The sequence below is a fragment of the Spodoptera frugiperda genome, chromosome 25, assembly GCF_023101765.2.
Source record: "Spodoptera frugiperda isolate SF20-4 chromosome 25, AGI-APGP_CSIRO_Sfru_2.0, whole genome shotgun sequence".
In the NCBI taxonomy this organism is placed as follows: Eukaryota; Metazoa; Arthropoda; class Insecta; order Lepidoptera; family Noctuidae; genus Spodoptera; species Spodoptera frugiperda.
The window spans coordinates 9634354-9662230 of record NC_064236.1 but is presented as its reverse complement, the minus strand read 5'-3'; the positions used below and the strand labels follow the sequence as shown (position 1 = coordinate 9662230).

Below are 27877 nucleotides of genomic sequence, written 5' to 3'. Positions count from 1 at the left end.
TTCCCGCAGCACTATATTGTATCAAACACGCTCGATTGACAACACCCACCATTCAAGGATTAAACGTGTAATTTGATTGCAATCGTATGTAAGCACATAGTACGCACTAAGTACCTGCAATAAATAATTGCTCAGTTTTCGCATGATTAATACAGTACGTTAATGTTTTACAGTATAATATATGTAGGTTAGGTACAGAGATATGTCATGGTTATTGAAATGCAGTTCATGTACCATGTAGTGCATGGCACGACGTTTGTTAGCCCTATGAGTTTTTACTTTTATTTAACTACGTGTCATAGTCGGGAATGCGAAGCGTTTCCTTTCATCAAATGCGCGTAAATTATCTCCGTACGAATGTTCACGTTTACTGTGCTCGCGTAACTGTGAGTGCGGGGAGGCTGATACTGTTTGTGGGCAAATCAAAAGGCAGACTCGTAAAGCAAAAACGTGTTTGTAAAAGATCGCAATCATGATGCGGTTCACTGCAAGTTGGCAGTATGTCGCCCACGCATGACACTAACTCGTTTATTTCACTTTGCTTGTTGAGATGTAAACAAACACTTGGATGAACACGCATAAATCATTTATGCAAATATGACTCAGGTTAACGTAAACATTATTCATTGTTATATTTATAGACAACTGTTTGAATATTCACATAAATACTTTTCTAATTACAATAATCTACTCGTAAAAATACAAGAGATTTGTAATTACATAAAGAGTCCAATCTCGATCCAGAATCCTATCATGTTGCTGGAGATAATTGAATGGAAAAATGAGACAATAGTGGGGGCAGGGGGTCGGTCTAGATTGCGTAGTAATCCCAGAAAGAGACTGAGTGTGGCGCGTAGGCGATATCGATAGTGTCCGAGCAGTATTGTGAGAAAAGCGAATTTTCCAAGTTGCAGTGGCAGGTGGTGCAGTGGTCCGGGTTCGATCGATACCCCTCGCTGCTCCCTCTGCCGCCTGCCACCCCACGTTTCGCTGCCACCGACACTCACATGCACCGACCACTAATATTATGTATAAGGTTTTTATTAATTGCTCAATATACAATTATATATTATTGTAAATGTTATCACTACTATTATTTTTATTATAATTGCTAATGAAATTACAATGTGTGTGGGCTATTGTATTGTTATTCGTACGAGCTGGTAGGTATATGCATATAAGTATAGATTTCGTGATGGTCCGGCAGTTAGACAAACTTCGTGTATACCTTATTTGTACCTGATGATATTATTCGTGAAACTTAGAACCCGTGGCAGTTGACAGACAATAGCCGAATTATAATTACATACGTGACTGCCAATTATAAGTAGTTGTAGTGTAACTACATAGTACATAATAATTTATGTATAAAAGCATTACAAAATAAAAAATTAATAAATATATACCTACATATTAAAACATCAAAAACGTAGCGTTGGCTTCACACGACTGTACAGTACCGATAGTGCACTGCATACCTACAATCCATACAAACTGATATCTCCCGTACTCGTTAAAATTTGGCTCCGGTCAATCGTCCGTCGCATATTGTTTTTATTATTTTACTGCACTCCAATTTGCCTCTGAAAAGAGTAAAATGCAGTCATACAAGTGACAGCGCGACCTTTTTATCGTTAATTAAATTTGAGAGTTTTCGAGCGGAATCCGATATACATTTTGCTTTTTGCTTTACTAATTTCCGCATGAGTAACTTTTATTTCGATGTAAATGAGTGATATCGCTGGCGAAGCACCACCATCGATAAATTGAGTTGCAACGGACTGAAATATTAATCTCGGTAATTTAATAAACGTATATATTTTGGAAGGTGAATATTTCACTTAAAGTGAAGCTCTGAAATGCACGTAATATTGCATTTCTTTTATCTACCATCCTGATTCAATTTACTCATGATTCACGTGGTTGTAGGTACGTCGATGCCATAAGCTAGTTAAGTTTTAATTCCGAACGCGAGCAACAAGGCTTAAAAATGTTATTTCAGGGGAAATTGTCCGTAATAACAAAATGTCGTTATTCTGTAAGCGGCTTGCACTCAACACACAGAAGGGGTTGTTCATAACGTTATCAATAATTTGTTGCTCGCCCTCGTGGCTTGCGGTACAACTTAGGACCTAGTTCTTATACTGATAAGGTATATAACGGACAATAGTGTACGTGAGTGTAGGCACACGTGATGGACCAACTGTATTATTTTGCAATTAGGGCTGGTCCCTGGACGTCTTTCCTAGCTTATACTTAACTGAAAGTCGACTGTCTATCGACTGGAAAGCAATTATGTAGTTTAATTTCATTGAATTATTTGTTATTTTGTTGATGAACGTTTTCCCATGACAGCAATTATCTACAAAAGGCGTTTCGAAAGGCGACATTGCCAACAATTTTTGTTCATTTAAAATTTCTATTAAATACTGTCATTTAATGGTTCGATTTCCTTTTTCTTTTCGGCTTCGAGGAAATTTCAAGTTAGTATATAAATAGGATTTGTACATGCTATTATAAAACATGTAGTGGCCGGTAGAAATATGGGTACAATTATAACATTAGCAATTTATAAACTGTATTGATTATTATAACACTTGCATGATTTTTGGCTTGAAAATATGCTACCCATGTGTGCTCTCCGTTCCATACTTGTGTGAAGCGATAACAAGAACAACCATAGGTACAAACTTTCCCCTTCATAATATTCCAGACCAAACTTAGAAGTATGTTTACACATGCACGTCCTCATTGAAATCCGTTTAAGGTAAATTATTACACATGTTTGCTCACCGTTTAGCGCGGCTCGTTAATGTTAATTTCTGGGTGCAACGCTAGGTGCTATACGTGAGAGGTATCACATGCATGAACTGTGCTCTGTGGCGAACTGTGAACAAACAGGCTGCTGACGTCACGCCCAGGTACCCTCGCACTAAGCGACTCTGGACCGCATACGGAAATAGACACGCCGATACTGAACGACAGATTGCCGCATTTCTGGAACGTCGGAGCAGGAAATAACAGCGGAACATCTTAATATCCGAACACGTGACGGAAATACTGACATCGCCAATTTCTATAGACGCCCTACCTCTAACGATACTCACGGCAAGTATTATGGAATCGCGGCCGCTACCTCCTTAAAACAATGAATTTCTTTCTTAAACGTCAATAAATGGCTTCCTGATCTCCTGTACACTTACTTGCACTCGCGTGTTCGTTCCAATTGTTATCTGCTAATAGCCACAAATGGCTCGTTACGCCGCTACTCGCTCCTCACAGGAATTCATTTTAATTAAGACTCCGCTCTCCCAGCGTTATGAATTTCTTTGTATTTAACACACGGCAAAGCCACAATATGGTACACGTCTCTTTTAATACATACAATAACAAGACGCATTAAGGCCAGGTGGAGATACGCAATACATAAAAATAATAAAACTGAAGTTCGTATTGTGAGTAACCTCATTATATCGAGGGACACCGGACAGCCAACCGAATACCTACTCCATACACCGGACCAACTTACTAAAATATTTCACATTTGTCTGCTCCTTAGCAAGGTGTAGCGATTTTAATGTTTGCTTCCAAACACAGAAATGTTTGAAGCTTTAAATAATAACAATAGCACAGCCACACAGTTCGTGTTTTTCGGTTTACAGTGAAATTTGGCGTAGACTGCTATTGTGTCGAAATACGATAAGCTCCTCACCCGCATTTCCAAGGCTGTGGTTGCATTTCATTTATGAAAAGGCAAATTGTAAAATGTATTTTGAAACCAAATAATGTAGTATATAGGTATGTAGGTAGACACGTAGATATATACCCAGCTCCAAATACAGACAAGTGCTAGAATACTAATATATAGCATTACTATCCTTTAACTAGAGGTTGGGTGAAAACGGCGCTGACACATTAAATTACAGAGAAAGTTAGACTAGCACATTATCGTTTCGAGACACGAGCGTTCGACACTTGACTTGGTGGCGCTCCTCCAAAACTTCTCAAACTCGTAAGCCCTTACCCTGGCTTCGGTTTGCGCAAAATCAGTGTTCCACGTCCAAGTAGGCGTACGTTACATACGTGCAAGCCGAATGCATTACCGGGGAGGCGGTTCTCAAGTGTCTAAAATATGCAATGTCACGCGGTTGGAGCGCAAACGTAGCTAGAAGCTTTCGTACGAACATAATATTGCCTACGAAGTGCGAACACTGGCCCATTGTGTACCTGTTAATGTCTTCTGAACCGCTTGTTACATTCAAATAAAAAGTGGGCATAGTAAATATCCACTAACAACTACACGCCTTTAACCCGTTAAATATTCAGCGTCTGTGAAGTCAATAAAGCCGAAATCGTTATCAGCGAGTGACGCAATTCTGGAAATCTAATAGTGAAAACAGAGCTAGATAGCTATTGGGCTAAGAAGTGGCTAGGACTCTCCCCTGGTCGAGGCGTGCAGTCGCATAAATCTTTGTAACAATATAATGATTGTGTGCACATACGCGCTGAAAGTATGTGCGGGGCAACGTCCGTGTGTTGACGGCACAGCGGCACAGCGGCGCCGCAGCGTTTGATGCGGGCCGGGCTCGAGTCCGCACGGCCCAGAGGGGGGAGGTGATGTTAATAGTCGCCTCAACAGGCTGGAATTTGCTCTATATTTGGGCACGGCGAGCACCGCAAGTACACGTCATGAACCTCTTATGTTTACCTGAGTTGGCGTGAGCTAGGTACCTACCAGTGTTATTTTTACGAATGCCGTATACTATATATCAGTATGCTAGTCGGAAAATACTAATTTCCATCTCCAATCTCTTCTTAGCAACCTCTGGATGAATAGGAACTGTTTGCACTGCACAGGAAAGTATGGAATTCATGAAAAATTTCATTCTATTCACGCATATCATGATGTATTATCATGATATGCGTGAATAGAATGTTTCAAGTTTCAGCAAGAAAGAGCATTCTTTATGTCAGTTACACTACCTATACCTTTTTGGTAAGGAAACCAGCGCACAAAACTATTTTGGAAACATTAAAACGGAATTGCGCGCGCGCATAACGAGGTATGCAGCCATGCGCGCTATTTAGTGTTTACATTCGTGCAGTTTACGGGCAAACCGTGGCCAGTTTACGATCTGAACACATTTTTATTGGAAAAAGTGTTTGGATGCATACGCACTGTTAGCCCAGATTTGTACAGCATGTACCCACTCGCTCTATCGCATCACGATTGTTAACTAATTTTACCTACAGCCCTCGGAATAAAAACCTTAACTCATCTGTTTCAAATGTTACCAAAGAGAAGAGCAACCATACAGATACAAGAATGTTGAACTACAGAACAGGCTATTTTAAAAGACATCTAAGTACTAGCAACATAAAACGATACAAACTTATTATTATAGAACGCGTAAGAACGTAGCAGTACCTATGTGTAAAGTATTAAATTGGTCATCATACCTTTTGTATAATACAACAATTACATCGTGACCACCATGCTAAACTGGAACGCACACAATTGCACGAATCAGCGTAAAATAAAACTGTAATATATTATTTTACAATAACACTTCATGCCGAGTTGGCCTATGACTAGAATTTCGCAGTTGTTGCAAACTGTGGCACGCAGGCTATGTGTAAACATTAGAAAGAACATTGTATTTAATACACCTAGGTACTAATCTCTACCTACTACACACTACCTGAGTCTCATGGGTGACCTTTATGGTAGTACTGACTACTACGTTTCATCCATAATGACGATGCCTTTATCACACAGGCCATATCAGGACAAGATCATGAATCATGTCATTAGCAACTTATACGATTAGTATCTCGTATTATATGGGAAGCCATCTCGTTTATACATATGTATTACAATATAATGGTCAATTGTATGTATCAATAAAATATTTACCTTATACACTATTCAGTAGTACCTATCTTTGTCCAATTTGATTGTCACAATATACCAGTTTATTAAGCTGACGAGTCCTTTGTTTACGTCTTAACAGATATGTATTACCAGTCCCGAGACAATTCATAGTTCTAGAAATTAATTCCCAGTAGCAATTATCGTTGATGGTATACATTTCTATCATGTTGACGTAATCTATTAGGTTTGTATAACCATGTAATATAATAAGGTTATTCATGTAATATGTATACCACAGTAATAGTTCTTCTTTCTATTTATCCTAAGGCATATTTCGCGTACTAAATCATTAAGATATAATTTCAGATTAATGTAATCTACTCTATACAGGTACGGTACATAATATCAAGGTATAACGGAGGTTTTCTTGTTATAAGTACTGACTAAACAACTGTTTATTTTTGTGAGAACTAATTTTTGTTATACATATGTAATGTATAGATATACAACGTGTAACAAAACACCCATATACATCAAGAAGCCCTGATGAATACAGGTTGAATAGAATCTCTACACAAAGTTTCAAATAAAAATTCGTTTAAAAAAAAATTAGTACCAAATACTTGGTATCGCATATCGCATATTGTACTTGGTATGATACAAATGTGATACGGTACAACACTACAGGGATCACTCGCTGATATTACGAAACATTTCTTCTGTCAATCTGATCGCCTAGTACCGTACCTGTCTACGTAATTTTGATTCGCGCGCCGGCGCGATTTGAAAAATTCATAACTTGGTATCATGAAAACATCAGTTTAAAAAACCCCTCCCGTATCGTTTGTTATGTTATCTAGAAACTGTGCAATTGATATGTATACCCCCTTTTTGTTACACGTTGTAAATTAGATAGTACATAGGTAGTTGTAGAAATAGCCCTATTTACTGAGTTATGCGATATGACACAATTATACCTACATATAAGTAATTAGCTCTTACTGACCACAACAACAATAAACACTAAGTACAAATGTAAGTATATATCGAAACCAAATCGCGAAGTGTTTGCAGTTTATCTCTCTTTAACAAACAAGTATTCGGAAAATCCTATCTCAATCGTATGAAAAGAGAACGTACAGTCACTTCTCAAAGGCGAATTCACAGACGTTTCCGCTCACAAACATTTGAAGGATAACAAAATAAAAATATTCCCTTGTACCGGCTCTGATCTAGCAAATGTAAACCGATTTATAGAAAAGAACAGCGCTATCTTACATTGATCTGCAGAGCGCGACTCGCCGGCGGTCGCCATTGCTCTCCATCCTCATTGCACGGAAAAAGGTATTTTCTTTTTTATCCACTATCGACTTTCGTGGTCTTCTTTTTCTAAGGTTACTGCACAATACTTCGACAAGGATGTAAATGCAAAAGGATGATAATGCCTTCGAGCTCAGTGTGCCCCGTCTGTGTGTTTTAATTAGTCTACGATAACATAGACTGCACGCAGCGTTGTTTAAACAGAAACAAATTGATACATTCTCACTACTCTGTCCTCGAGCTCTTTGTATCCGTAAACATAATATTATACAACTACATCACGTATACGTGTCTATATGTGTACATGTGAAGTTACCTACGGGGATACATCAGCATTTCTGTCTTGCCAATATTATTATATGAGTTGTGGTAGTGGTAAAAATGTGGTAGAATGAGAATCCCTATTGGCATGTAGCGAATCTCCGAAAAATCTGATTAATAATGCAGTACTCCATTTCATCACAGGTAACACAAGCGCTAGACTAAAGATACAATAAACCTCCCGTCACCATTCTATTCAATTAGCTTGTTGAAGAGGCGAGAACGATAAATGTGAATTCAAAGGAGGTGCTACCGAAATTGTATGAATCGGATAATTTCAATTTGCGTCCAAGCTCAGGGTCCCGTTACGGAATACAAACAATTAAACAAGAAGTGCTGAGCCTGGGTTACCGCTCCCAGCTTTGAGTTAACAGAACTTACCTCACAATTCCCAGTTCCCGTCGATTTAATACCGAAATCCTGCTGTTTACTAAACCAGGATGCTTTATGTTTGCGTTTGACTTTGCAATCCATTTGGACAGCCGAGCACGAGATAACCAAAAGCGGAAATATGAACGTATTTTGATAGGCGTCAGTATTTGCTTATGTGCGATTATTTGCTCTTCTCAACCCAGTTTGCATAGCGAGGTTTGAACTATTTAATTGAATTGGATTTTGTGTATCAAACATTACGAGATTAACTGTTTTGCTAAACGTGTGCGTGCAGTTTCCGGGAATAATTTCATGGGTCACATCTTAGGGTTGAGTTTTACTATTTTATATGATCAGTAAAGCAACACAAATTCTCCCTTTAAAAAAATCTTATAACGTAGTGCAATATTATATCCTACATAAGGATAAAATGCAGTTCTTGATCCGTTAGTAGCTACTCTGTATTATACATATATGGTAATTTGCACAAATTGTCAAAGCAGTTTAGATATACGCAGAGATATCGCAATATTTTTCGCTAGTTTTGTTTATGTGACGATAAACTAATCCGGTTGTACAAACAATGATGCGATATGATTCATGCTATGAACCAGCTTTAACGGAAGAACAGTCATCGACTCGAAGTTGATGTAAACAAGGTGAGACCGTGGCCAGAGATTTTAGCAACACTATAAATAAAATAAAATGTTAAGCTTCACAATTTAACCTCAATAACAGGATTATAGCACCATTCCTGGAGAAACAACGTTCGTAGCCTATCGGCCTAATTTTAACTACATTCTTAAAATAGTACTAAACTAATCGCGCGGTACAAGTTATCGCTGTCCTTCATGAAGAATGTTACTCATTTCTTTCTCTGTATTTCATTAGAACAACGGGCATGTATTCATAGCAAGAAATGATAACTGATAAGCGATGTGACCGAGAACTTGTTTCTGCGGACTAGGTATTTCTTACTTTTCCCTTGAACGTGTTTGTATGTTTGTGTTAGATATAAATGACGTAACACGCGTTTTTAGTATAATGATCATAGCTCGCGTCACTCACGCGACCTCATAGAGTATTCATTCATTTAGTAGTGGTCAGCCAGCACGCATGTTATGCTGCAATATCATTTATGCGACTCGCACTTTGGACTGGCTCGCGGCCGATTGTGAGCGAAACGAATTGCAGAACGGTCCGCGTTTATTGTTCAACAAATTGTGCAGGCGGACGGACCCGAGTGCAGCGCTGAAGAAATCGGATTGTATTGTTTGTTCATTTACAACTTTACCCGGGTAGTACGGTGTATCGAGGACTTTCCTGTGTCGTACCTAACCGTGCAACATCGACAAAGGCGTAATTTGAATGCTCCAAGGTAATTCGATTCGTCTAGCTGGCGCAATCTTTATTTATTAGAAGTTACAAGTCCATAAGTACTGAAGTGGTTGATACCTACAAACTCCATAATAGCCTCACTGAATAATACACACGAATGTAACCTTCCATCGATCCATCGTTTTTATTTACCCATTTGTCAACGCTTAAGTGATTCTTATTTCACAATCTCTGGCGTCATTTATATCTAAGTATATATAACAAGTAAATACATAACTATATTACATGAAGCTATTGTGATATTATGACATTCATAATTATTTCAAATTGGGTCAAGGTGACTACTTTAAGCATGGTTACATACTATGTAAGTATCGATTTTCGTATTTAAAATTCTACTTAAGTTGTAACTAAGTAAAACATCAAGCGACTTTACAAATTTTCACATATTTAAAACTGGTGGACCATTTTGGTACGGTTCAAAGCTCGACTAATATAATTATGGTCGGGTCAGTTTGGATCGGAGGCACAGGCACAGGTTTAAAATATTTTCCAGTGCCACAGGCGAGGAAATGTTTAAAGATAGACTAACTGCTGCCCGCGGTCACACGCCACCCCAAAATTGGGTTATCACACATTAAACTCATCCCTCTAAAGCTATTTTTATTTTTCATTTTTAAAAACCTAGCTACTGGTTTCGCAATTCATCACGAAATTTAATAAAAAATATTCGATTAAAACTGCGTAGAGTGAACCATGTATCTAGGTAGATACAACATCCGAAGTGAGTTTCGAATTCAATATTATAATCGATTCAGTCTATTGAATGTAATATTTGCTAAACTCTATCAATTTCCGAAACAAGGAACCAGAACTTTGATGTACAATTCGATTCCCGAAGTTCAGGCGTGACGGGACTCAACCAGATTACTAACGCCGTGAGCTGCTTGCGGTCGAAGTTTGGCGGGATCGGTCAATATCTTGGATTGAAATCCCGAATGCAGGCACCCGACATGTAGTTAATTGTGGCCCGTGTGTAACGTGGCCAGGTGCAAGCTACAGTGTCTGATTGCAGCTAGAACTTTGATTAAGTAACGTATTGTGTGGGTGGTTAAGTACATTGTTATTTGTATTTGATGTTTGCTTATTAGTTTGCCATTAAGAAGCTATCTCATTTGTCTGGAGGATCCTAAATGTAACTAATGGATTCAATATTGTATATATTCATACTTACTTACTTGCATCGTCATCACATCATCGACAGCGTTATAGTAACCACTGCTGAGCTAATGCTTCTTCTATTACGGTTTGAGCACCAATCCCCACGCTTCTGCAGCATGCCCCATGCTTGCTCAATACGGGTTGGCGATTTCAAACTTATATCTATTAAATTATTTTTTCATTCATGTTATTTAGTCATTATAAGCCCAGGATTCCTCATGAGATTTTAATTCATCGTATGTCACGGACCTCTAAATAATCTTAAACAGTACATATAACTAACTCGAGAAAATTCATATTGGTACTAGCTAAGTTTCGAACTCGCACCTTCAAGTATGAGAAGCAGGCGTCTTTATTACACCTTCAGAGGCCACCACGACACACTTATTTGTATATGTTACGTTAAAAAATGTGTTATTTTGAATTCTTTGTTTTTCCGTTAAAGTCACTTTTGTTCTATGACTCAAACTACGCTGTTTATCATAACTCGATGAATATTTACATACATATCAAAACTATTCGATTCTAATAACGATAGGCATTAGTAGCACAAAGTCTATAGTTTGATAATAAACGCGTAAACCGTGGTTAAAATTACGTCACGATGGCACAACACGTGTTATTTTAAAACACCATAATCATGTACATCACAATGTCTAGGTAGATCCGAAGCTACGGACAACGTAACATGGTACCGAGACTCCGGCTCAAAGCAGGAGAAAGAACGGGGTGGTTTTCAGTCAGTAAGAGTCTGACACTCCCTCTTGTCTCACCTAAGGCGAAAGAAGAGATTTGTATGATTTTACCCCCTAAAAAAATGTTTAGGTAAATAACAAATAAACCCAAATGGCAGCTGGCTAAGGTTCGCACTACTCATTCTTACCTCAAAGCTTTTATCTTTTATCTTAAATACAAACTACAAACATATCATAGTTACCTTTTATAATATAAGAAAAAATATAACGTGATATCTTTTTGTGTTAAAAAAATAATACAAATGTTAGAATGTCAAGCTGTTCGCGTGCCAACAGGTGGAACTTAACTAAAGAGATTAAAAATTTAAAAAAAAACGTGTCGACCGCAGCAGAGCAGATGTAATTAAAAAACACAAAATTATGATTTCTTATTTATACAAGAATGAAAAATGGTTTTGCTTAAGATCTACATGACTTTAGAAGTGTAGAACTTTTAATTATAGATAAAACATCTATTACCTAACATATTATGTTTATAGACTGCTTCGTTGGTCGAGTTGCAACTGCGACTGCCAGGCAAGAGGTCCATACCTAGTTCAATTCCCGGGTCGTGTAAAGTATTGCCGGGCTTTTTTTCCGATTTATCGTAATACGTTCTCAGTAGTAGCACGGAGTCTGGAATTTTGCCTAGTATATGGCAATAGGCTCACCCTTTATTAAATGAGACTTATAACATAAATTGCGAAAATTGGATGTACCTACATTGTACAGTGGCATTACGTGCCGTTATGTGCATCTCTGCCTATCCCTTCTGGGATAAAGGCGTGAGATACGATATTATGTTTGCTTTTCCACAAAGCTTTAAACAAAACATTTTAGACAAGTGTTGCGCATTGCGTAAATATGCACTATCTGTGAATAAATAAGGGTGTAACGCTTTTTAAGATTTATTGTTCAAAGTAATTCACAAAGCCATGTTTAGTTTTTCGACCAGTCTCAGTTCACACTGTTTACTTATACTGGAGGACCACGTATAATAATTTGTACAGATACTAGTATATGCAGTTGTTTATCTTTATTTGAAGCGTACTCGTATATCGGCGAGTTTGACCGGCCCGCATCTCATCTTATTGACGACCACTCACGTCAAATTGATGCCGTTAATTTATCTTAACAACTGCTACACTCCCCTCACTAAATGCGACGATACATTTTAGGAGAAAGCAAGCTCCAACTCCATTCATTATACTTACGCTTCTACAGCGCACTAGCTCGATCAATATTTACATGCAATTTTTGTTACAATAATAAGAATATTGATTCGAGTAATATTATAATTGTCTGTCGCAAGCAGTACATGAACGTGTTGAGAGCATTGAACCAGAAAAATACTTGTATTGTTCATTCATAACTTTCAGTACCTATCTAATAAGCATGGAGTTTGAAACTTTCTCATATTCCAAGAGAAATGAAGACGCTATGTATATTTTAAACCCATTCACACACAGTTTATAACGTATCTAACTGGTAAAATGTTCGTATTTCATAGTAAATGTGAAACTATGAATAAGAATGTAATATATGAAATAAATTATAATTTTACCAAGTACCACGCAGCTAAAGAGCCACAGCCACTTTGTAACTAAATTAACTAGCCGCATATTGATTCCATCGGCGGTGAGTTTTGATAGCGGGCCAACCAGACGCTATTTGCACTACATTATTAAATCAACGCGGTCAGTTTACGGGATATTTCCGACTGGCGGACCTCCCTCTGATTTCAACCACCCAGACAATTTTCACTACAGAATAATTTAACTGATTTGCAACGAAAACCTCCTAATAATTTATTCACCTGGTCGCACAAAGGTAACGATGTAAATAACTCAAGGCGCGTAATTTAAATCTGCAAGAAGCCAAGTCGCGCGTCGGTTGAAGCTTTTTAAATTCCTTCGTCGAGTTTTCTTAATACTCTGGTTCTGGATAGCTGCAGCCCGACGGCGACGCTGTCTGCCGTGAATAGAAATAACTTTCAAGACGGAGGCTCCGAGCTAACAATATTTATGCAGAGTACCTCTACCGGCTGGGCTGAACTTTTCACCCGGCACAGTCTGTGTGTGCGTATCAGTCCGTGCTTAATCAAGAACCACGACATAACCTAGATACTCCATTATATCCAAGTTACGAAAATCTCGCTTTTATGTGTTATTGTTAGTATTATTACGTAATTATTACATCAATCTAACTTTCCTTCCCAGTTACGGCAGCTAGGACAGCAAAAACATAATAGGCTAGGGCCAGACGTGCTCCACGAGCGTTCCACTTACAATACTCTTTATGTTGCTCTTGATTCACTTTGTAGATAACGACCTCATATTTACTTACGTAAAATTTAATTTCGTGGCGCCCATGGTCCGGGGTATACCTGTACTAGAAAGATTTCTATGCTTGAAAGCTCTACACAACGTCTACGTAACTGCTACGCACTTGCGCGTCGTCTACGCACATGCTACGCGGTTGCTACGCAGTGCCTACAAAACAATAATACAGTAAACGTATCGATAATACTTTGTGTTCATTGAAACATTGTTAGAGCCCGCGCTAAGACAAACATCGACCAGATTGAGGACGAATTAAAAAAGAGCCAAAGTAAAAGTGTCAACAGGCGGCGAACGTGCATGAGGGGATTGATGAATATGGAAGACCTAGCAATTAGGTTCGTCAGGATCAGTGTGTTTGGGGTGGTACCGCATAATCCCACCATACATAGTCGGCCGCCTATGTATTATATACTACATTCTGATACGCAATGTGTTTAAACGTTAACCATCTACATTGTCGGTATATAAATGAGCAACAGTGCAACTTTGCTTACGCTGCGAACGCGGTGCAAACAGTTATGCATTAATAACTAACTACTTAGTACTTAGTAATTGATGCTAGTAGAGCGAAATTTTGAAGTTAAGCTTAATCCGTTAACTAATAGCACTTCTCACAATGTAGTTAACAGGTAGTGCTCTCGTGAACGGATTCCCGGTACCATGTGAACGGCGACCGATTGTTTACAGCTTACTGACAAACCAATCGGCTTTTATCAAACCACGCCACGTGGTTGGGGATCTAACAAACGTTTTGTAAAAAATATCGTTAAACAATATTTTTCTAGTGAATGTAGCTTGTTTTAATGTTTTTTTAAAGCATGGACGCCGCATTTTAACGCTTTAGGAGGCTTATTCATTCATTGTCAGTTGTGTATATTTTAGGTATTTGTGTGTGTCAATTATGGCATGGATTTTGCTGCCTTTTCTATACATACTTTAAAATGCTACAATAATTTCACTTTCCACGTTTATTGGTTTATAATAAAATTGGTTTTCCTGATATTATTTTAAACTTCCTATGCTACTTTCAACTAATAAGACGTGCCGCTATTTATGGATGAAATTAAGTAATATACAGATTCAGTGTGATAGATTAAATACATATAATCCATGCCCGACGATGGCCAAACACGAATCCAGATTATAACTGCGGTGTTAGAGCTACATATATGTAGTTCTATAGAGAATGTAGATTTAATGCATTAACTTACTGTATTTGTGTAGATTAAAAAATAAAAAGGCGATGGTTTTCTACACCGTTTCTCTTGTATTTTAGGTTAACATTATATTAAGACACAATAACAGTATAATCAAAATATTTTTATTAAAATTTAAAAACAGTTATTTTGATAAAATGCAACGAAATGTTGTTTTTATTTTATACTTATGCTGAAAAGGTAGATGAAAAACTTGAAATGAAAATCAGATCAATAAATGAAAGAAACACTTTAATACATTTCAAACTAAAATAGCGACGTCTAAAAATTTTAGAGAGGTTTCACTATTCCTGAAATCTCGTTAAGTTGGCTATAAATGCTTCATCGTTATTCAGGGGCACTAAAGCGTAGGTAGTTAGTTAGGCACATCGAGCGAATACGAGCCTCATTAGACTTTGAAACTAATCGGACCCAATCGATTTTGTACAGGTTCTATTTTGCGGTTGTTCAATGAAAATTATGATCGTGTTTTGGTCCGAAATTAATATTTTGAATTGAAGTAGGTAATAAAGTGACCTGTCATATACCTAGGGATACAGGAAACATTTTAATTCACATCTGCTAAGATTTTATTGAGGAAAGAATTTATTCGTAAAAACATAATATGTTAATATTATATTTTATACCTCTTTATAACTTCCAATACATAGATGTTGAACCAGCATTATGTATAAACATAATTGTAATGAGTAATGACGTTGCAATGATATTGTTTCCAGATGGCGTTGGTAGAGGAACAAGGCGCGGGCGCCGCCGCCGACGACCCCGAGGCCTTGCTCAACGAATGGCTCGGCGAGCTCACCGTGCTCACTGCGGTAAACACTGCTTTATTAATAACATATTATTATAATGTAACTGTAACTGTTAATCGTCTCCCACCAATTTAATAGCATCACCAATTCCAGCTCTACTACACCACTGTTCATGGCACATAAGTATTTGGTAATATGTATTAAATAAACAGTATCCACATCACTCCCAACAGGTGATACAATTTCAGTAAAACCACTCACTCTTTGAAAAGCACCACGTTGCTTAACTCATCGAATCGCGCGCCATAAATAGAAGCATCTGGCCCAAACTCTGAATCTTATTTTTGTCGAAAGATAAGTATGGCTACCTTCATTAATTAAATAAATAAAAACGGAGAGGCTGCTTGAGTTAAAAGGGATGATTGATGCTGGATCACGAGAGCACGTGTGGTTTGCAGCCGGCGCCGCCGCCGACGCGGGGCAGGTGCGCGCGCATATGCGCTTTTACCATGATTTTGCGTCGCCCCGGCAAGCTAGTGCGGCTTGTGTTGTATTAACATCTTGGCCACGAACACACGATAACTTGAATTTCAACAAACCTTTAACTGTTTCTTTATTAACCTTTTCGTGACATGATTACTGTTTTTTGCATCATATTATTTGACAAAGCACGCAAGTTGTCACCGAGTTAAATAATAATATCGCAAGTTGTCCCGGCACCGATTGTGTACAGTGCAGCTCTAGCTCAATAGATGTAACGCGACAGATGTGCTGCCTTAGAATGCTTCGTTTTGGGGTGTCCAACTGTGAAGCTTATTTAGCGCACGTAATTACATTTTAACTCTAATTTAATGGTGCGCGTTTGGTAAATATCTTTTGATGTATAGTGTAAGCTTATTATTTTGTTAGTCGGAAATATGTTACGTTCCTATATTTGTCATTTTATTTACTTCGTTGTTTAAGCATGACGTCAAGTAAATTTATTAATATGAGTTACTTTGTAATTTATACATAAATACAGAGTTTTAATGCATAATATGCTGTGTATATTTATTAATAATTGAAGTTTAGAATAATAAATACCTACCCTAGCTGACGATGTTTAAAGTCCGTCCCGGTTATTGAAGTCAAAACTGCGGCCATATTGGTTTACATAATAATAATAATTAGTAAGCATAGTTAAGATGATTATTGGCGATAATATCGATAAAATTGGATCCTGCACATCTGTCGTGGTACGGCCGTCGCACGAGCAGGTGTTTCCAACACAACACCTGTTTCCCATTTTTTGTGCATCTTTTTCATACAACTTTTGGTACAGTCCCGTACAATTCACAAAACCGATTACAACTTCTCCGCCTTAAGATATTATTTTGAAATTTACTTCAAACAATTATTGCTACTGACATTTTAATTTTGTAGAGTGTAATAATTGTATAGTGATTTACTGAAGTAGGCGAACTATGTGGGAAATATACACTACCTACGGATAAAGTTTACTAAATACAAATATTCAATATTACGTTTTAAGCAATTTTCCTGACGCCCGTGTCACACCTACAAAGCTTTTATTTTAAACATAGTCACCTTCGTACATTTTAATTCGGAAAGTAAGGGGTGGGGTCAGTACTAAAACAAAAGTGGGACAAATAAAACTAGGTCATTCAGCCGATTTCTTCTTACATCGCCACGTGATCAAGTCAAAAAATTAGATATTATAATTCAACCTCAGTACATAAACATCATCATATTTATTACTAGGTTTATTTATTTACTAAAAATATTTTTTAAACTTCAGTTATTCTCTAATTTTGTCATATTTCTCTTAATGAAATCAATGTCACAAAATATATTATTTACAGCCCTAATTAATGGGTCGATATGACGACATCTATTTGTTCGGGGTACAATAAAATTCTTATTGTATTTTAAGAGAAAATAATTAAAAAAGTAATGGGGAGTAGCGTGAGTGGTTGAAAGGCATCGCATCACGTTGCGTAGGGCGCGAGGCGCGGGGCGTGGGTGCGTGCGTGTGGCGCGCCGCCACCGCCAGTACGCGGCTTTGGGGCTCGGGCTCGAGTCGAGGGGACTCACGCACACTACCGCGCGGGCCTCGTCCACTCATTCTGGAATCAAACAACGTAGCGTAGCGGGCCGCGCACACGTGCGCAAGTCACAAAACACGGTTGCCGCTTGTCTACTTGCCTCCCCCCTGCGCTGCTGCCTGCCTCTGCGAGCGGCCGACTCAGCGAGCGCTCATGCTTCATTTTGTAATACTACTCACTTCACTGTGCTCTGCACTGCCTAGTTGTGGTTTGTCCTCGCGAATGTCGTACGCGTTTTGTGAGTTCCTCGCCAGTGCTCTTTGTTCTGTGATTTTACCAAACTCGTACATAATACTGGGCGCGAAAACTTTGTTTTCGGTGAAGTGAACGTGCGAGGTCATTTTAGGAACGATATAATAATACGTAAAAGTGTGTGGTGCGGTAAACTTATGGTGCAGTTCCGCGCAGGCTCCGTGTTCTATGCCCGTTGAAATAACAAACTCGTTTCCATGCATACTTATCAATTATAAGTTCATACCTCGTGACATTTAACTTGAGTTTTGTGAAACTGTTGAGCAGTGTGTTATTTTAATTGAGAGCCGTCCCGAATCTGTGTATACTAACACGGTATAGTTAGGGAACATGTCTCTGTCCCACGGCGTAGCGCCGGCTTTTGGCACGCTTTGCTAATAGTGTAAAGTGTTAGTTTGTGAGTCACTGCACGTTGCAATGTAGGCAGAATGATGGATGTGCAGCTAAACGAATCGAGTAAGTGGCAGCGCGGACGCTTTCTGTCAACTCTCAACAGAAGTTTTCGATTAGCAAGTGCCAAAGCAAGAAGTGTCAACAGTTCACCTACAGAGAGCAAAAGCTTTGAACAAAGTTTGGATATGACATCGACTGCAACGGTACGTTCCACTCGTGGACTGGTGACTAATGACCAACATTGTCGATAACTGACACTTAAGTGGTTTTAAATACTTATTTGACTACATAATAGGATATTTCTGTGACAACTCTTTTAATAAGCTCTTGGTTAGTTGTTTTTAAAATATAAGTACTTGTGGTTTCTAATCTATTTATTATTATAGGTACATATGTAAAGATTTATTTGCGAGTAGGTAGACAGATGTCAATGCAAAACAAACTATGTAAATAAATACACATACACACATAAAATATTATAATAAATTGGAAGTAGTTTAACAATATTTGCTGGATTACCAAATGCTTCACAACACACCATCCGTATACCTACAACAATAGCTGCTTACATGTTTGTTTGTGTATTCTCATATTTTCCTAATAACAAAACAAATAACTGAAAATATAATAAAGTGTTATTACAATAGTAGAGACACACAGACTTACGAAGTTCATTGTTTAAAGACAATGCATTCCCAACTATGTTTTGGGATGTCCATGTGCATGTACGTAGATAATTAATTCCAAGACTTATATGGGGACCATGATTAGTATTCATTACGTGGAGTGGCCACATTAAGGCATGGGATTAGTTACAAGGGGCCTTTATCACCCAAATATTTAATATGATAAAATTTCTGATTGCAGGGTTTGAATTCGTCCACTGATGGTTCATGTGCTTTGAGGCCATTGGAGATCGTGGCTCCTCGGATAGACACGTACAGGTTCTCCATGGCCAACCTGGAGGAGACGCAGGACGCAGACCTGGACGCAATACTAGGGGAGCTTTGTGCACTCGACTCAGAATACGATGAAGAAATATCGAGGGTGTCGTCAGGTAACTAGACAATTAGAATTTCTACTAAAACGGTTTTTCTTCCTTCTCCTCATAATATCATTACCCTCCATGATCTTACATTGACACTAAACTGTAAATCTTATAATATTAACTACGATTATATAAAGTACATAATATGTCAAAATTAAATTTTGTATTAGAATTAAATTTCGTATATCAAAATTGCCTAACAACAGAATTAAAGAAACATACTATTAAGTGATGATGAAAAGTACAACCAAAGCTACAAAGTTAATATGAAAATATGTATATAAAAAGTTACTCTTATTTTTTTTAATTAGGAGAAATTCGCAATGTATCGCCGATCCTTTAAATAAAATTGTTACATTCTTGTGTTGCAGCTTTATCTTCAACATCAAAGTCTAGGGCTGAGGGGGCTGGGGAGAGCTCTCAGAGGCCAGACAAGGAGTGTGCCGATGGTGCATCTAGCATCGCACGCACCGACTCCCCAGATAATGACTCGGCCTTTAGCGACACTGTAAGTTTCAACATTTACCTTATATGTATACACGTAAAATAGTTCTCTATCAATCATTTAATTGAAAAACCTCACAATAAGTTTTAGGATCCTTTAATGATAAATCGTCTATTTTTTATATTTTGCTGTTAAACATTCATTTTCATTTGAAATACTTGTATATATTTTTTTCAAAACTTTAAGTAATAGGTATTGTTGTGTAGTGCATAAACACGGTGTGATAATTATTGTGTATGAATCATTATAATGTTCGTGGTATCTTAGGTTTCGATGCTGTCCAGTGAGTCGTCGGCATCTAGCAATACAAGCACGAAATGTAAATCAATGAAGCTGAATCTCCATCAGACGCCGAAGGTAAATTACCAGTTATTTGTATTAACAGGTTAATGATACACATGTTATTCAGATCCAGAAAATAAGTGTCTTATTACCTTTCCAGGATGCAAGCTTTCAACTTAAGGCTGATAAAATAAAATTAGCGCTGGAACGCATGCGTGAGGCTAACATCAAGAAGCTATTCATCAAAGCCTTCTCCATGGATGGATCTTCCAAGAGTCTACTCGTTGACGAAAAGATGACTTGCGGATACGTGACACGACTGCTAGCAGACAAGAACCACGTCACTATGGAGCCGAAATGGGCTATTGTGGAACATTTGCCTGATCTGCATATGGGTAAGGTTCCAATAACATTGAAACTTGTTTTAATACATTTGTAATTAAGAAGTTTTACTTAATTACGACGTCGCTCATTTATTTCAGAACGAGTCTATGAAGACCACGAGATGCTAGTTGACAATTTGATGCTGTGGACAAGGGAATCGAAAAATAAGATTTTATTCGCTGAGCGACCAGACAAGATATCTCTGTTCCAAACACCAGAAAAGTTTCTCTTGACTGAGGACGACCGAGGTAAGTACAGGATGAAACTAAAATACTTGGTAAGCATATATTGTGCAATTAGTAACCATGCCTTAAAAAATGTCAGGTTGGTCCAGTGAACAAGACGAGCACTCAAGACAAGTTATCATTGAAGAGTTCTTCGGACAAAGTGGAGGGACTACGAGCACCGTGCCGTCCGTTTCAGGTCATCCAGTGCCTCCCATGGAAGGGCCACTGTACCTCAAGAATGATGCCAAAAAAGGATGGAAGAAAATATATTGCGTCTTGAGACCATCTGGTAGGTAACAAATACACGACACGCTGCGCTGTGTGGCCACACTACTCATCTATCACATTTTTCTAAGCAAAGCGAACTAGCCAATGCGATTAATTTTTTATTGCTTATTATTTCATTGGGGAATTACATTTAATGTACTTTTTAATTTGTTACTATCTAGGACTGTACTACTCACCAAAGGATAAGGTGAAAACTCTGAAAGAGCTGGTGTGTCTGGCTACATTTGACACTAACGAAGTTTACATAGGGTTGAACTGGAAGAAGAAATACAAGTCACCTACTGACTATTGCTTCGCGATCAAACACCCGAGGCTGCAGCAACCAAAGAGTGTTAAGTTTATTAAGTTTCTGTGCGCTGATGATCAACGCACTCTCGAGAGATGGGTTACTGCGATGCGTATTGCAAAGGTACGGATACAAGTCGAGGAAATTATACTTTTTACATTTGGAATTAAACACAAATCTACATGCAGTTCACAATATTCTCATAAATTTAAACGCTTTCATAAATTACAATAATTCGTTAAGAAATCCTCATAAGAATTTCCCAATTATACCTATTGGAGGTTTATGGTGTGTCACATTTTCATTCCGATGTATTTTGCAGCATGGAAGACAATTATTGGAGAACTATCGTTCATTGGTAGAAGAGCTGACTCAAGAAGATCTCGACCACCTTGCTCACGCTCGCTCATGTTCAGTGAGTAACTTTATCATAATGTTTATTTATATAATCTTACTAGCGGACCCGACAGACGTTGTACTGTCTACAAGTCTTTAATTTAAAAATTTGTCGGATCCAATGTAAAATATTCCAAAATCAACAACTACTAATAAATTAATAATTAATTAAAAAATAATTGTCCAACGGACAAAATTGTGAATCTAAACCATTCTCAGATCCCCTAGATCACACACAAAAAAAATCATCAAAATCGGTCCAGTCGTTTAAGAGAAGTTCAGTGACATCCACACTTACAGAAGAATGATATTTATAAAGATTTCCTCATTGTTATCTAAACCAACCAGTCGTTCCCGTTTTCATTCAAACATTCTCAAGTTCTATCAAGTCACCATTATATACGAATTTTAATATTAACATGAATTCTCTTTAACAGATCACGTCTATACCAACAAAGACTAATGGTATGCCAGCGCTAGGCATCAACAGTCCGGCGCAGTCTACTTCCAGCAACGCCAGTGTCGCCAACTCGGATATCAGTAGCGGCAGGTTGGTATTCATTTCCACCTCATAAATAACACAAACTTGTAATGGTTTTAACTCATTTTCGGATCAAGCTATCCAATACAAATTTTGAGACCATTAATAGTTTGATGAATTATTATCTCAGCGATTGTGATCATTGAAATTATTTTCGTCTTGTGCCAAAATTTATTTGCTTGCGTTTTTCGTTATAATTAGGATTTACATCAAACTGTTGTGCGAATGAAATTCATTCATATTACTTGTTTTAGTTTTATGCAACTAAAGCTCTGCTGTCAACTGTATTTGTTTGTCTATATAAATTATTGCAACGATTTACCTCTGCAGACACTCCCGCACATCGTCGTCCAGTTCGAGCGGATGTCTATCGGATGGCGGCACCGCTTCCGAAAGCACTTTCGACTGCGAGTTTCCTATGGGTAATTAAACATATAATATGATACACCTTTGCTATACTAAATTTCGACATGAATCTAAGTATATTCAATAGCAAACAGTTTCATTTTATATATAAATTACAAGAAGACCTTATAACCTAGACCGTGGAGAATGTTATTCACATGACTATTATCATTCCAGGTACGATAAAACGTAAGCCCTCTATGAAGCCCAACATACCACTCACGTGGATGACGCGTCAATTGAAGGAGATGGTGGAAAAGGGTGGTGATTGCGGTGCAGAGGACGAAGGAGGTGGCGACTCGGGTACTCTGACCCGACGACCTCGCTCCTCGCGCACTGACGACTCCACGCTGAAAAGACATCATACCATCGGTTAGTTCACATTGATATTAAGAGAGCATTTTAAACGAATGTGCTTAAAACGCAATTAAATTCACAAGATCAACTAAATATGAATGTTATGTTATTATTGAATAATATTGAGAAGTAGTGCTTATTTATTTTATTCTTTATTTCAGACTCTACAGAAACAATAGTATACAGCAGCTCGACAAACAGTCGTTTGAGCAACACTGGCAGTCCAGTTCGCCACGAGCCTCCATCTCCCACGTATGGTCACTATGAAAGCATTCCTCGCGACAACATCTACCGCAACAGTTCCGACAGCGGTTCGGCTTTATATGGGTACACGGCTATTTACGACAAAGTGCAACGACCACCCGCTGTTGCCAGCGTTGAAGATTTACCTCCGCCTCCGCCTCCAGCTGATGATGTTCCCGATGGAATGTTCAGCTCGACACTAAGTCTGGATTCACTGCCACCCCCGCCGCCTCCTCTTGAACCAATCGAGGATCTCACTGGCTCTCAACTCAGCTTGCCTCCACCTCCGCCAGAACACACTATGGAAGCTCACACGGCTGCCGGTCGCGTCCACGATATTGTAAACCAGCTGACAGCGCAACAAGTCGAGCAGGCAGCCCGAGCCGGCCAATCCCGAGTTACTGCTCGCTCCTCTGAGCACAGCCGCACATTCCCGCGCCAGCCCTCGCTCGACAGCGTACACTCGGAAACATCCCGAACATCGTCTCTCCATTCCGACAAAAGTATCTATGGCCAGCAAAATGTAGCGTATGGTGCCTGTCTGGCCGAATTACAGACGAAGAAAATAAGTAATGGCAGTCCTTCTATTCAAAAGAAGTTAACTACTGAGCCTTCTAAAGAACGAACGGGTTCTATGAAAAAAGTAAATTTTGCTGATGATCTACCCACTTGTTCTGACACTAAAAAGACTAAGAAAATATCGTTCAATTTAAAGGAACAACCGCCGCTGTCACCTAGGAAACCACCACCACCAAAACGAAATGAAAGCACCAGATTATCCTCGCCAAAGAAATTAGCGGATTCAAATAGCAATCCACCAAAAGAGTTCCTTCGAGATTTGCAGAGAGTAATGAGAAAGAAATGGCAAGTAGCACAAAAGTGCAAACTGGAACCAGCTACTACGCCACATGAAGTTCTTGGTTTTAGAGAATATCCTTTATCTGAGGACTACAAAGAGACAAGCGTATCGATGTGGGTTCAAGAACATTACGGTGGTGGAGTAGAGGACCCATTCTATGAGAACGTGTTCGGCCGTGATCCTCCGCCGCGCCGAGAGGAACCGAAGCCCATTAAGAAACGGCCCCCGCCGGCCCCGCCGCGCCGCAGCGAGTCCACGCACCTGTCCACTCACGCGCAAGCTCCCGCGGCGCAGCCCACCGTCTGAGCAGGCAGCACTGTCCGCTACTGTACTGGTCATTGCTAACACAAGACTAGCATGCTTCTTTCAAAATCAGCTAATGGAAAACGCAATGTCCTGGAAATAATATTTATTGGTATTATATTAATTGTACACGTTAAATAGGCTAGCGCTGACTCACTATAACGAATCTGTGTCCATGAATCGCTAAGCAGATACACGTAGTGAATAGAATCTAAATGTTATGTAACTTAAGCCTTTTTTAATATAACTAAGCTCTCTGGAGTTAGGTAAATGTGACGTATTTAACTTGAAACTTGGTTATAAAACTTAATATTAATAATGGCTATATTGCATACTATGCAAAAAGTTTTGTAGAACGTGTTTCTTTTTTGTAAGAATGACCAATTGTTATCATTTTGAACGCAGTTTAAAAAATGTAAGAATCAGAAAGGGGTGGTGCTATTTTGAAAGGTATACTAAGGTATGTAGGTTGGCTTTTTGCAAGTTCACAAACAACATGAAATTTATTAAATTAAATATAAAATTGGAAATTAAAACAGATGTTATAAAATATATAAAATATGTAATTAGGCGTTAGGAAATATTTAACATAGCGGTCGTATTCTTTTATACATACGCGTTATGTACTCGTAGGCGATTGTTGTATGTGAACTTGCAAAATATTATTTATTGCATGAGTTGGAGTTTTGTCAATTTTATATTATGTTCCTAGTGAATTATTGTATATGTTTTATTACGAAATCGGGCAATCTGTTTTCACAGATAGGTAGAATTTTACTGCAACTGAATATAGTTCATTTTATGGGATTATACATATACGTAGTCATTCAGCTAACTAGAAAATTATATTTAAATTGCTATAATCATAATCGAATAGCTTCACGTAATATATAGGTTTATAGTTTGATGTCTTTCTGGGTGTAAGCAGTCTAAGAAGCTTCAGTTGAAGGTTGCCACTCAGCATAGTTCAGTGAGTGAGCAACCAGTAGTGCGTGTAGTCGTAAGAGATATACAGAAATCGTAATATTCCTCGTGTGTGCCATAAGTTCTGATTTTGTTACTTATACGATAATTATGTAAATGCGCTTTGATATATGTACATGTAGTCAGTGTTTAGGGGTGCCAGCACTGTGAGCAGTGCCACCTATACGTATACACAATGTACTTGAGATGAGGATGGCCCCGACTACTGTCTACGCGTAGCTAGCACAGGGAGGGACAAAATGAAAAATAAACAGAACTCCAATGTATCTGATCTCACTGTACCATCAGTAAGAGTTATTATTATGTTTGGGCTGTGATTATATCGTGACTGGATTATTTTCTGAATACAATTTAATTATGCAACGGCGGCAAATAATTTAGACATTTTATCGCATAGAGGTACCTACAGTTAAGTTAAAACATAGCTAATAATAGGCGGAACTTTACGATTAAAACACATTAATTATTATATGTCCACCGTAGTTGGTCTGCTGAACAGCTAATTAATATTGGGTAAACTGTTTACTTTAGCGCAACACTACAGCACTAGAGATCCATTCTTGTGTAGCGAAATAGCTATTAAATTAAGCTTTGAATACCTGACTAGATTTAATTATTTAACGATAAATTACATTTTTGTTTAATTATAGTTCGTGAAACTGTTGAGTGGAGACAGTGTTGCAATATGATTGACGCCATAAGGAGGCCTTAACGATACAAAATATGTGACTGAACATTTTGCCTAGATAAATATTTTTTTCATGGGCATTCATATCCACGAAACTACCGAAAAAAAGAGATGGAACGTACATACCTTTGGTAAATGTGGAACAGACTTCATCCACACATGAGGATGAATGATGGAGGACTAAGGGTTCCCACCCTTAGTCCTCCTCAAGGTATCTAACATTCAGTCGATGCTGGAAGTTTCTACATATTTTACCCTGTCTTTGCTCGCAGTAGGTATAGATACTTCGATTTCATTGATATCAGCTGTCATACTATAAATGCTGTTTCATTTTATTACTATCTTGCATTCCTTTGCTAAGTTCAAAATTATGTGGCACAAAATACGTGTAGAGAACCGGCTTACTACATGCAAGCGTTGCAAATCTAAAGTGATTATTAGCATTACGACGTGAACATTACAATGAAAGTAACGTGGAAAAGAGGAGACCATATCTGTAATTATTCTGGTTTTATTTTATGTCTACTGTAATGGAAGTCCATCCAAATTCACATTCGGATTAGAAAGACTGAAAATATGAAATAAAAATCCGATATCGACAATAAGATTGCGTCCAAGTCTGGAAATGCTGAAGACAGTCGTTACTGCCGATGCCGTACGAAAATGTTATCTTGTGTCCGTACAGTACGGTACATTTTTAGAAACGAATGCTGGTATTTTGTCATAACGTAGGATTCGAAATTGTCATTCTGAAATTGCGTTCAAACGCACTCGCTGTAATAGCATGCTTGTGGAGTTTGTAGTAGTGTTACCAGATTGACGTCTTGCAGGCCATCAGAGACCCGTGTTAATGTTACGAAGAGAGCCCGAGTAACACTACCAGCTCCCCACTGGTAACGTACACCAGAATCATACAAACAGCCACTTGTATCGCTCACTTTCCATTGATGTTCTAACACGTCCAATGTTCTATCTTATCGATATTTTAAGCTTGAAAATTGTATTTACAAGTATTATAAGTGGAAGACTGCTGGTTATTATAAATGGTTAGTAAATTGTTTGTATATAAGCAAAATATCGATTAGATACAACTTTCAAATTATATTATTGGCAACGTTTTCTTATTTAAGACATCTTGTTATCGATGGCCCGTTTTGGAATGATTTACTTTAGTAAAACCGACTGCGCAGGCATGTTATCCTACCTACCCTTTATATGGAAACTGTGGAAGAACCACAAGAATGCTAAACCAGCACTGCGTCCAGGGCAGCAGGTTTAACTAAAGTTAACAAAGTCGGGATGTTTCCAAGTTTGACTTATAGATGTGCCCTAAGTCTCAGTAACGGGACTTTAAAGTTTCGAAAATAATCACTAACCTTTTTTTATTGTTGTATATAATATCAAATATCCTAGTTCTAAATTATTAAAATGTTTGCAGCTAACTACTAGTTAGATACGGGTTGTATTCTCATAACTTTGACGCATACCTAATAATGTATTTGAAAATGTTTTAGTAATCACTTTTGTATAACGCATTTATTAGTATTCTTAAATAAAAGTTTAAATTGTACAGAACAAATTAATTATAACATTAATTCTTTGTATATTTTTTCAAATATAATGAAATCCCAAGACATTCGTATTTTCTTTTCTATCAGTTGTTTAATATTTGTTGAATCCTATTGAATCTGGAAAAGTTAATTTATACTTACTAATATTATAAAGCTGAAGAGTTTGTTTGTTTGTTTGTTTGAACGCGCTAATTTCCTGAAGTACTGGTCCGATTTGAATAATTCTTTTTGTGTTAAATAGTGCATTTATCGAGGAAAGCTATAGGCT

The 27877-nt window shown here is 38.0% G+C and overlaps 1 protein-coding gene across 4 annotated transcripts in view; it reads left to right on the top strand.

The window, feature by feature from the left end:
• Positions 1 to 27672, top strand: part of LOC118267900 (amyloid beta A4 precursor protein-binding family B member 1-interacting protein) — a 59461-nt gene extending 31789 nt beyond the window's left edge. For 2 of the 4 annotated variants that reach the window (XM_035582254.2, XM_035582377.2), the window contains exons 3-15: positions 15460 to 15555; positions 19110 to 19299; positions 19662 to 19798; positions 20063 to 20152; positions 20238 to 20472; positions 20560 to 20709; positions 20786 to 20977; positions 21138 to 21385; positions 21585 to 21677; positions 22096 to 22208; positions 22530 to 22621; positions 22782 to 22976; positions 23123 to 27672. In XM_035582254.2, coding sequence (XP_035438147.2) covers positions 15460 to 15555; positions 19110 to 19299; positions 19662 to 19798; positions 20063 to 20152; positions 20238 to 20472; positions 20560 to 20709; positions 20786 to 20977; positions 21138 to 21385; positions 21585 to 21677; positions 22096 to 22208; positions 22530 to 22621; positions 22782 to 22976; positions 23123 to 24369 — 3078 coding nt within the window. In that variant the 3' untranslated portion in view covers positions 24370 to 27672. Of the gene's footprint in view, positions 1 to 8987; positions 9267 to 15459; positions 15556 to 17428; positions 18446 to 19109; positions 19300 to 19661; positions 19799 to 20062; positions 20153 to 20237; positions 20473 to 20559; positions 20710 to 20785; positions 20978 to 21137; positions 21386 to 21584; positions 21678 to 22095; positions 22209 to 22529; positions 22622 to 22781; positions 22977 to 23122 lie in introns of those variants that run through there. The other 2 variants (XM_035582463.2, XM_035582186.2) reach the window with 2 other exon arrangements.
• Positions 27673 to 27877: the final 205 nt, after the last annotated feature.